This window comes from Coffea eugenioides, unplaced genomic scaffold (assembly GCF_003713205.1).
Source record: "Coffea eugenioides isolate CCC68of unplaced genomic scaffold, Ceug_1.0 ScVebR1_2309;HRSCAF=3314, whole genome shotgun sequence".
In the NCBI taxonomy this organism is placed as follows: Eukaryota; Viridiplantae; Streptophyta; class Magnoliopsida; order Gentianales; family Rubiaceae; genus Coffea; species Coffea eugenioides.
In genome coordinates this window covers 1-11,458 of record NW_020862785.1, presented here as the reverse complement: position 1 = coordinate 11,458, position 11,458 = coordinate 1, and the positions used below count along the sequence as shown (strand labels likewise).

At 40.9% G+C, this 11,458-nt stretch overlaps 1 protein-coding gene across 1 annotated transcript; it reads left to right on the top strand.

The window, feature by feature from the left end:
• Nucleotides 1-4,363: 4,363 nt before the first annotated feature.
• LOC113756422 lies at nucleotides 4,364-9,624 on the top strand (the record flags this gene model as incomplete). Its single annotated transcript, XM_027300104.1, has 8 exons — nucleotides 4,364-4,661; nucleotides 4,728-5,857; nucleotides 6,247-6,508; nucleotides 6,941-7,570; nucleotides 7,694-8,035; nucleotides 8,813-9,254; nucleotides 9,408-9,538; nucleotides 9,596-9,624. Coding segments are annotated over exons 1-8 (3,264 nt in total), but the record flags the coding sequence as incomplete, so codon positions are not given.
• Between the last annotated feature and the right edge of the window lie 1,834 nt (nucleotides 9,625-11,458).

Below are 11,458 nucleotides of genomic sequence, written 5' to 3'. Positions count from 1 at the left end.
AAAAAGCCGAGAGCTCAACAGAAAATGATAGGGCCTAGAAAATTGAGAGGAAAAAGACATATGGTGAGCCGGCCAAAATTGAAAAGAGAGAAAAAAGGCAAAATCTATTGATAAAAGCCAATATAGTAAGAAAAGCTTTGAGTGTTAATACACCCATCTTTGTACTTTTGTGCAAAGAGGTGTTGGTTGTCACAAGTGATCTTACTAACACTCTACCATCTAGTATTGTCTCTCTTTTACAGGAATATGAGGATGTCTTCCCCGATGAGATTCCAAATGGACTGCCACCAATAAGGGGAATTGAGCATCAAATTGACTTGGTTCCAGGTGCCCCACTTCCTAACAGACCAGCCTACAAAATGGGTCCAGATGAGACAAAGGAGCTCCAACGCCAAATCGAAGAGCTTCTAACAAAGGGATGGGCACGAGAAAGCTTGAGCCCATGTGCGGTTCCCGTCATCTTGGTGCCTAAAAAGGATGGAAGTTGGCGAATGTGCACTGACTGTAGGGCCGTTAATGCAATAACGGTAAAATATCGTCACCCTATTCCTAGACTTGATGATATGTTAGATGAGCTATATGGTGCTGTGATTTTCACTAAAATTGATCTAAAAAGCGGTTATCATCAAATTAGGATGAAAGAGGGGGATGAATGGAAAACGGCCTTTAAAACCAAACATGGCTTGTACGAGTGGTTAGTTATGCCATTTGGACTAACTAATGCACCTAGTACGTTCATGAGGTTGATGAACCACGTACTTCGTCCATTCCTTGGAAAATTTGTAGTTGTATATTTTGACGATATCCTGATTTATAGTAGGAGCTTAGATGAGCATGTTGAACATGTCAAGCTTGTTCTTGATGTACTTCGAAGGGAAAAGCTCTATGCTAACCTTAAGAAGTGCTCCTTTTGTACTGATCAACTTGTCTTCCTAGGCTTTGTTGTGAGTAAACAGGGAATCAAAGTGGACGAGGAGAAGGTTAAAGCAATTCGAGAATGGCCTACTCCAAGCACGGTGGGTGAGGTACGTAGCTTCCATGGTCTTGCTAGTTTTTATAGACGATTTGTTAAAGATTTTAGTACCATTGCTGCACCTCTAACTGCTGTAATTAAGAAAAATGAGCCATTTGTGTGGACAGATGCTCAAGTACGTGCTTTCCAAATGCTTAAACATCAACTCACACATGCACCACTACTTGCATTACCATGCTTTGACAAGATGTTTGAAATAGAGTGTGATGCATCTGGGGTGGGTATTGGAGCTGTCCTAATGCAAGAGGGCAAACCAATTGCATACTTTAGTGAAAAACTCAATGGGGCAGCTTTGAACTATTCCACTTATGATAAGGAGTTGTACTCCTTAATCCGTGCTTTAGAAACTTGGCAACATTACTTGAGACCAAGGGAATTTGTCATACACACTGACCATGAGTCGCTTAAGCACATTAAGTCACAACACAAGTTGAATAAGCGTCATGTTAAGTGGATTGCATTTATTGAAACCTTCCCTTATGTGATTAAGTACAAAGTGGGGAAAACTAATGTTGTTGCTGATGCATTATCACGTCGGTACTCTTTGCTCACTCAACTTGATGCAAGGTTGTTAGGATTTGAATTAGTCAAAGAGTTATACACCAATGACCCAGATTTCTCAGGTATTTATGACTCTTGTGGTTCAGCAACTCAAGGTAAATTCTACATCCTTGATGGATTTCTTTTCTACCTCAATCGACTATGTATACCTAACTGCTATATTCGCTCTTTACTTGTTAGGGAAGCACACGGAGGTGGCTTGATGGGACACTTTGGCGTAGCTAAAACCTTAGCTATCCTTCAAGAGCACTTCCATTGGCCAAGGATGAAACGAGATGTGGAGCGAATGGTGGCTAAATGCATTACTTGCCACAAAGCTAAGTCTAAACTTCAACCCTATGGCCTTTATAGTCCTTTACCTGTACCTAAGGAACCTTGGACCGACATGTCCATGGATTTTGTTTTAGGGTTGCCTAGGTCAAAGAGGGGAAATGATAGTGATACGAACCAAGTGACACCATTGCGAACTATTCGAGTTCCCCTAGGACCCATAACTCGAGCACGAGCTAACAAGATGAGGGAGGAACTCCAAGGACTTGTTCATGAGATACAAGGCCAAGAAATTGTCCCCAAGGTCATTGAGAGTCTTGAGCATGAAGGAATGAAAGTCATCCATGTAGTGCACGTCAAAGAGAACCATGTGTGACCCTTCTCTAGTCACATTTGCTGTTTTAGTTAAGTCATTGTAATAAGGGCTTAATGGTCCATAGTCTTGCTTTAATTACCTAAGCGATGACCTCATAAGGTTATTTACCTAAGCGATGACCTCATAAGGTTGTTTACCTAAGGGATGACCTCATAAGGTTTGGTCAAGCCCACAATTCTTAGTCTTATGGAAATAGTCAAGCCTACAATTGTTAGTCTTAGTCAAGACCACAACTCTAGACTAGTTCCACATTTAGTTGTTCATCTCTATGTAAGGCTATAAATAGCCCACACTTCCAATGGTTTTAGGCATTCAATCAATAAATCAGATTTTGAGAGTTTTCTTGGTTTCTCCAAGGCTTCTTGAATACCTTAGAATTTCTCTAGGTGTTCGTGACTTATCAATCTAGAATCGCACTAGGTTGTGGCGTCTTCTACCATTATACCAAGGTTCGTTAACCACGTGATTAACGGGTTGAGGTCATCCGCTCCAAACTTGGTGTCCTCTTGTCGATCCTGAAACTAATCTTTTACGGGTTTCGTCACAAGGTTGGCGACGTTCGTATCAGTTGGTAATCAGAGCTAGTTAAGAGGTATCACGTTATATCCCTTTATTTATTTCCTTTCGAGTCAAGTTGTCCAAAATTCTGTTTTCGTGTTCTAAGTTTGCTATCCGCAATTTCCAGATTTGTTGCATCGTGTTCTTGCGTTATTTTTCCAGATTTGTTGCATCATAAACTTGCGTCTAGTTGTTGTTAATTGCTGTGGTTAGCCTTGTTTAGTCCAGCCTTTTTTTTTGTGTCTTATTCTTGATTCTTTGTTTGTGTTTGTGTCTTGTTTCTATCCTGTTATATCCATTCAATTCCAGTCTTTTGTTCTATTTGATCATTCGAGGTTACTGTTCATCCGAAAAAAATCAGTTTGTAGCAAGGGTTTTAGAAGTCCTATCTAGTTATTACCTTGTGTTCTTGTTTACATACAAAAAAAAAATAGCTGGCTAACCTTACAAAAATTCCTGGAAATCTGTCTTGATCAAAACTTGGGTTTCTTGAAGTTCCTAATTGTTTAAAACCACAATCTTGAAGTTCTTGGAACTTTAGTTGGGATTCTTGAAGACAACCAAAATCTGTCTTGATCAAATCGTGAAATCTTGGATTGTTTGGGGAGGAAATCATCTTCAATTTCGTGTTTCTTGAATTCTGGAAATTAACATCTTGAATTCTTGAAAGAATCTTGAAGTTTCTGGGTTTTGGGAACCAAATCTTGGTAAACAACAAGGCTGCAAAATTCCAGCTGCCAAAATCCTTGTCTTCACCACAACAATCTTCTTTCTTGACTAAGAACATTTTAGCCACGAAATTTGACTCTTCTTGGCTGATTATAAAACAAAAACAAAGGAAGAAGAAGAACATTCAGCCTATTCAAGTCAAATTTCCCAATCTATTCAAGTCAAATTTTCCAACCTGTTCAAGTTAAATTTTCCACCCTTGTTCCCAAAAACAACCAAATCAGTTCCAATCTTGAACTTGACCTTAGAATTTGTGGGAACCAGCAAATAGGAAGACTAATCCTTGTTTCCAAAGGATTAAGGAAGAAAAGTCAGCCTTGGGTTTCCAAAACAGTCCTACCGCAACACAAATTCATCTTCCATTCGGATTCCATCTTTGCAACCATTGGGGAATTTCTGTCCAATCATTAATTCTGGAAATTTTTATGCATCATTAGGTCAGTTTTAAGTGTCATTCTGAATCCTCTAAGTGTCCATTTATCTACCAAAACACTGCCCAGAAATGCAGCAACCAGCAGCTCAAAATTCCAGTTTTGGGTAGAGTTTTGTCTAGGATCCTTAAAATTCAACTTTGAGTCATTCATTGAGTCGTGGTCAGTCCCTTCATCTTTTGTTCTTTTTTCGTTCAAAGTGCTACAATCTTGTGACCCTGGTTGGTAAGTCGATCCACACTAGAATGAGTTCTAACTTCTTCGAGGAGTTGACCGAGGAGCCTTGAAAATACCTTGGTGAGTTCATTAGAGTGTTCAAACACGAGAGCGAGAGTAAACACGTGAGGAAGTGTGCGAGATAAACTTTACTTCTTTCCATTGTTATTTTTTACCCTATACTTCACCATGGCTAACGAGGGGGGAGCAAGCTCCCAAGCTTTTGATCTTAAACTTTTCACAGAAGCAATCAAAGGCGAATTGGGACGCATGATGGACCAAAAACTTGAACTGATGCACCAACGCATTGACAGCTTAGAGTTGTCTCATGGAAGCTCCAAAGGCAACCGTGGAAAGGCTTATGCACATGAGTCTAGCGACTCTAACTCAGACAACAACTATGAGCATAAGCAAAGTAGGTCTAAGCGTGACGCTAGGCCTTCAAATGACCACATTCCGGGCATAAAGATGAAAATTCCACCCTTCCAAGGACGATCAGACCCCGATGCCTACTTAGAGTGGGAGAAGCGGATTGAACTTGTCTTCGACTGCAATACTTACTCGGAGGAGCAAAAGGTCAAGTTGGCCGTGATCGAATTCACCGATTACGCCGTTGTATGGTGGGATCAACTCTCCACTAGTCGAAGGAGGAGTCGTGAACCTACCATACAAACTTGGACGGAGCTAAGACGACTAATGAGGAAGCGTTTCGTGCCAAGTCACTACTACCGTGACTTGTATCAAAAGCTTCAAACCCTCAACCAAGGAGCACGAAGTGTCGAGGACTATCACAAGGAAATGGAAATACTCATGCTACGGGCAGACATCATGGAGGATCGAGAAGCAACACTGGCACGCTTCTTGAACGGATTAAGGCCCGAAATCGCTGATCAAGTGGAGTTACACCACTATGTGGAACTTGGGGATCTGGTGGAAAAGGCCATCAAGATTGAAAGGAGGATTAAGAGGAGGGGTTCGACTCGGAGTTACTCCAACTTTTCACCCTCTTATCTCCGAACTACACCACCAAAGAAAGAGGATAAAGGGCCGAGTAATTCCATCCCTTCAAGACCGAGGCCGAATATGACTAAGTGGGAGTCTAAGGCAACACCAAAGACTGCCATTGAGTCGAGCATGGGGCGAAATCGAGATACTAGATGCTTCAAATGCCAAGGCCGAGGGCATATTGCTAGCCAATGCCCGAACCAACGCGCTATGATCATCTTACCCAATGGTGAGTTTCTCACCGATGATGAAGATGAGAAGGAGGAGTTGCCATCCCTTGAGGAAGAAGAGGAAGCATTGCCCGTCAATGAACGAGTTGGACTCGTTGTCAGACGAGCCTTAGCAACCCAAGTGAAAGCCGCCGACCATGCAGAAAGAGAGAACATTTTCTACACCCGTTGCTATATCAAAGGCAAGGTATGTAGTTTGATCATAGATGGAGGTAGTTGTGCTAACGTCGCTAGTGCCTTGATGGTGGAGAAACTAGCACTACCCACTCTACGACATCCAACACCTTATCGTTTGCAATGGTTGAACGATAGTGGGGATGTTCGTGTGACCAAGCAAGTCCAAGTACCTTTCCGAATTGGAAAGTATGAGGACGTGGTGTTATGCGACGTGGTCCCTATGCAAGCATGTCACATACTATTGGGGAGGCCATGGCAATTCGACAAGGGAGTTACATTCGATGGCATTACCAATAAATACTCCTTCAAGCAAGGCGAGAAGAGGATTGTGCTTGTGCCACTCACTCCTATCCAAGTTCATGAAGATCAAAAAAGCCTGATCAAGGAGAATGAGCTTGAGAATGAGAAGAAAAAATAGAAAAAGCCGAGAGCTCAACAGAAAATGATAGGGCCTAGAAAATTGAGAGGAAAATGACATATGGTGAGCCGGCCAAAATTGAAAAGAGAGAAAAAAGGCAAAATCTATTGATAAAAGCCAATATAGTAAGAAAAGCTTTGAGTGTTAATACACCCATCTTTGTACTTTTGTGCAAAGAGGTGTTGGTTGTCACAAGTGATCTTACTAACACTCTACCATCTAGTATTGTCTCTCTTTTACAGGAATATGAGGATGTCTTCCCCGATGAGATTCCAAATGGACTGCCACCAATAAGGGGAATTGAGCATCAAATTGACTTGGTTCCAGGTGCCCCACTTCCTAACAGACCAGCCTACAAAATGGGTCCAGATGAGACAAAGGAGCTCCAACGCCAAATCGAAGAGCTTCTAACAAAGGGATGGGCACGAGAAAGCTTGAGCCCATGTGCGGTTCCCGTCATCTTGGTGCCTAAAAAGGATGGAAGTTGGCGAATGTGCACTGACTGTAGGGCCGTTAATGCAATAACGGTAAAATATCGTCACCCTATTCCTAGACTTGATGATATGTTAGATGAGCTATATGGTGCTATGATTTTCACTAAAATTGATCTAAAAAGCGGTTATCATCAAATTAGGATGAAAGAGGGGGATGAATGGAAAATGGCCTTTAAAACCAAACATGGCTTGTACGAGTGGTTAGTTATGCCATTTGGACTAACTAATGCACCTAGTACGTTCATGAGGTTGATGAACCACGTACTTCGTCCATTCCTTGGAAAATTTGTAGTTGTATATTTTGACGATATCCTGATTTATAGTAGGAGCTTAGATGAGCATGTTGAACATGTCAAGCTTGTTCTTGATGTACTTCGAAGGGAAAAGCTCTATGCTAACCTTAAGAAGTGCTCCTTTTGTACTGATCAACTTGTCTTCCTAGGCTTTGTTGTGAGTAAACAGGGAATCAAAGTGGACGAGGAGAAGGTTAAAGCAATTCGAGAATGGCCTACTCCAAGCACGGTGGGTGAGGTACGTAGCTTCCATGGTCTTGCTAGTTTTTATAGACGATTTGTTAAAGATTTTAGTACCATTGCTGCACCTCTAACTGCTGTAATTAAGAAAAATGAGCCATTTGTGTGGACAGATGCTCAAGTACGTGCTTTCCAAATGCTTAAACATCAACTCACACATGCACCACTACTTGCATTACCATGCTTTGACAAGATGTTTGAAATAGAGTGTGATGCATCTGGGGTGGGTATTGGAGCTGTCCTAATGCAAGAGGGCAAACCAATTGCATACTTTAGTGAAAAACTCAATGGGGCAGCTTTGAACTATTCCACTTATGATAAGGAGTTGTACTCCTTAATCCGTGCTTTAGAAACTTGGCAACATTACTTGAGACCAAGGGAATTTGTCATACACACTGACCATGAGTCGCTTAAGCACATTAAGTCACAACACAAGTTGAATAAGCGTCATGTTAAGTGGATTGCATTTATTGAAACCTTCCCTTATGTGATTAAGTACAAAGTGGGGAAAACTAATGTTGTTGCTGATGCATTATCACGTCGGTACTCTTTGCTCACTCAACTTGATGCAAGGTTGTTAGGATTTGAATTAGTCAAAGAGTTATACACCAATGACCCAGATTTCTCAGGTATTTATGACTCTTGTGGTTCAGCAACTCAAGGTAAATTCTACATCCTTGATGGATTTCTTTTCTACCTCAATCGACTATGTATACCTAACTGCTCTATTCGCTCTTTACTTGTTAGGGAAGCACACGGAGGTGGCTTGATGGGACACTTTGGCGTAGCTAAAACCTTAGCTATCCTTCAAGAGCACTTCCATTGGCCAAGGATGAAACGAGATGTGGAGCGAATGGTGGCTAAATGCATTACTTGCCACAAAGCTAAGTCTAAACTTCAACCCTATGGCCTTTATAGTCCTTTACCTGTACCTAAGGAACCTTGGACCGACATGTCCATGGATTTTGTTTTAGGGTTGCCTAGGTCAAAGAGGGGAAATGATAGTGATACGAACCAAGTGACACCATTGCGAACTATTCGAGTTCCCCTAGGACCCATAACTCGAGCACGAGCTAACAAGATGAGGGAGGAACTCCAAGGACTTGTTCATGAGATACAAGGCCAAGAAATTGTCCCCAAGGTCATTGAGAGTCTTGAGCATGAAGGAATGAAAGTCATCCATGTAGTGCACGTCAAAGAGAACCATGTGTGACCCTTCTCTAGTCACATTTGCTGTTTTAGTTAAGTCATTGTAATAAGGGCTTAATGGTCCATAGTCTTGCTTTAATTACCTAAGCGATGACCTCATAAGGTTATTTACCTAAGCGATGACCTCATAAGGTTGTTTACCTAAGGGATGACCTCATAAGGTTTGGTCAAGCCCACAATTCTTAGTCTTATGGAAATAGTCAAGCCTACAATTGTTAGTCTTAGCCAAGACCACAACTCTAGACTAGTTCCACATTTAGTTGTTCATCTCTATGTAAGGCTATAAATAGCCCACACTTCCAATGGTTTTAGGCATTCAATCAATAAATCAGATTTTGAGAGTTTTCTTGGTTTCTCCAAGGCTTCTTGAATACCTTAGAATTTCTCTAGGTGTTCGTGACTTATCAATCTAGAATCGCACTAGGTTGTGGCGTCTTCTACCATTATACCAAGGTTCGTTAACCACGTGATTAACGGGTTGAGGTCATCCGCTCCAAACTTGGTGTCCTCTTGTCGATCCTGAAACTAATCTTTTACGGGTTTCGTCACAAGGTTGGCGACGTTCGTATCAGATAGCATCTTTGTTATTGTTGACAGATTTTCAAAAATGGCACATTTTATACCATGTCACAAAACAGATGATGCATCGCACATTGCTGATTTGTTTTTCAAAGAAATCATTAGATTGCATGGCATGCCTAGGACAATTGTCTCTGATAGGGATGTCAAATTTTTGAGTTACTTTTGGAAAACTTTGTGGGGAAAATTGGGTACCAAATTGCTATTTTCTACTACTAGTCACCCACAAACTGATGGCCAAACTGAGGTTGTCAATCGTACACTATCTACACTCTTGCGTGCCATCATTAGAAAAAACATTAGAACCTGGGAAGAATGTTTACCCCATGTTGAGTTTGTATACAATCGCACGGTGCATAGTTCTACTCATTTTTCACCATTTGAAATAGTCTATGGTTTTAACCCTTTAACACCACTAGACTTATCACCTTTACCTTCTTCTGAGCACATTAACATGGATGGTGCTAAACGAGCAGATTTTGTCAAGAAATTACACGAGCAGGTACGCCTAAACATTGAGCGAAGGATGGACCAAGTTGCTCAACGGGTTAACAAGGGACGCCAACGCGTTGTGTTTAAACCTGGTGACTGGGTGTGGTTACATCTACGCAAGGAAAGGTTCCCAGTCCAAAGGCGCAATAAATTACTTCCCCGAGGAGATGGGCCGTTCCAAGTCATCAAGCGCATCAATGACAATGCTTACAAACTGGACCTACCCGGTGAGTACAATGTGAGCGCTACATTCAATGTCTCTGATCTATCTCCTTTTCTTGCAGACGATGAAGCTGATTTGAGGACAAATCCTTTTGAAGAGGAGGGGGATGATACGAACCAAGAGACACCATTGCGAACTATTCGAGTTCCCCTAGGACCCGTAACTCGAGCACGAGCTAACAAGATGAGGGAGGAACTCCAAGGACTTGTTCATGAGATACAAGGCCAAGAAATTGTCCTCAAGGTCATTGAGAGTCTTGAGCATGAAGGAATGAAAGTCATCCATGTAGTGCACGTCAAAGAGAACCATGTGTGACCCTTCTCTAGTCACATTTGCTGTTTTAGTTAAGTCATTGTAATAAGGGCTTAATGGTCCATAGTCTTGCTTTAATTACCTAAGCGATGACCTCATAAGGTTATTTACCTAAGCGATGATCTCATAAGGTTGTTTACCTAAGGGATGACCTCATAAGGTTTGGTCAAGCCCACAATTCTTAGTCTTATGGAAATAGTCAAGCCTACAATTGTTAGTCTTAGTCAAGACCACAACTCTAGACTAGTTCCACATTTAGTTGTTCATCTCTATGTAAGGCTATAAATAGCCCACACTTCCAATGGTTTTAGGCATTCAATCAATAAATCAGATTTTGAGAGTTTTCTTGGTTTCTCCAAGGCTTCTTGAATACCTTAGAATTTCTCTAGGTGTTCGTGACTTATCAATCTAGAATCGCACTAGGTTGTGGCGTCTTCTACCATTATACCAAGGTTCATTAACCACGTGATTAACGGGTTGAGGTCATCCGCTCCAAACTTGGTGTCCTCTTGTCGATCCTGAAACTAATCTTTTACGGGTTTCGTCACAAGGTTGGCGACGTTCGTATCAGTTGGTAATCAGAGCTAGTTAAGAGGTATCACGTTATATCCCTTTATTTGTTTCCTTTCGAGTCAAGTTGTCCAAAATTCTGTTTTCGTGTTCTAAGTTTGCTATCCGCAATTTCCAGATTTGTTGCATCGTGTTCTTGCGTTATTTTTCCAGATTTGTTGCATCATAAACTTGCGTCTAGTTGTTGTTAATTGCTGTGGTTAGCCTTGTTTAGTCCAGCCTTTTTTTTTGTGTCTTATTCTTGATTCTTTGTTTGTGTTTGTGTCTTGTTTCTATCCTGTTATATCCATTCAATTCCAGTCTTTTGTTCTATTTGATCATTCGAGGTTACTGTTCATCCGAAAAAAATCAGTTTGTAGCAAGGGTTTTAGAAGTCCTATCTAGTTATTACCTTGTGTTCTTGTTTACATACAAAAAAAAAATAGCTGGCTAACCTTACAAAAATTCCTGGAAATCTGTCTTGATCAAAACTTGGGTTTCTTGAAGTTCCTAATTGTTTAAAACCACAATCTTGAAGTTCTTGGAACTTTAGTTGGGATTCTTGAAGACAACCAAAATCTGTCTTGATCAAATCGTGAAATCTTGGATTGTTTGGGGAGGAAATCATCTTCAATTTCGTGTTTCTTGAATTCTGGAAATTAACATCTTGAATTCTTGAAAGAATCTTGAAGTTTCTGGGTTTTGGGAACCAAATCTTGGTAAACAACAAGGCTGCAAAATTCCAGCTGCCAAAATCCTTGTCTTCACCACAACAATCTTCTTTCTTGACTAAGAACATTTTAGCCACGAAATTTGACTCTTCTTGGCTGATTATAAAACAAAAACAAAGGAAGAAGAAGAACATTCAGCCTATTCAAGTCAAATTTCCCAATCTATTCAAGTCAAATTTTCCAACCTGTTCAAGTTAAATTTTCCACCCTTGTTCCCAAAAACAACCAAATCAGTTCCAATCTTGAACTTGACCTTAGAATTTGTGGGAACCAGCAAATAGGAAGACTAATCCTTGTTTCCAAAGGATTAAGGAAGAAAAGTCAGCCTTGGG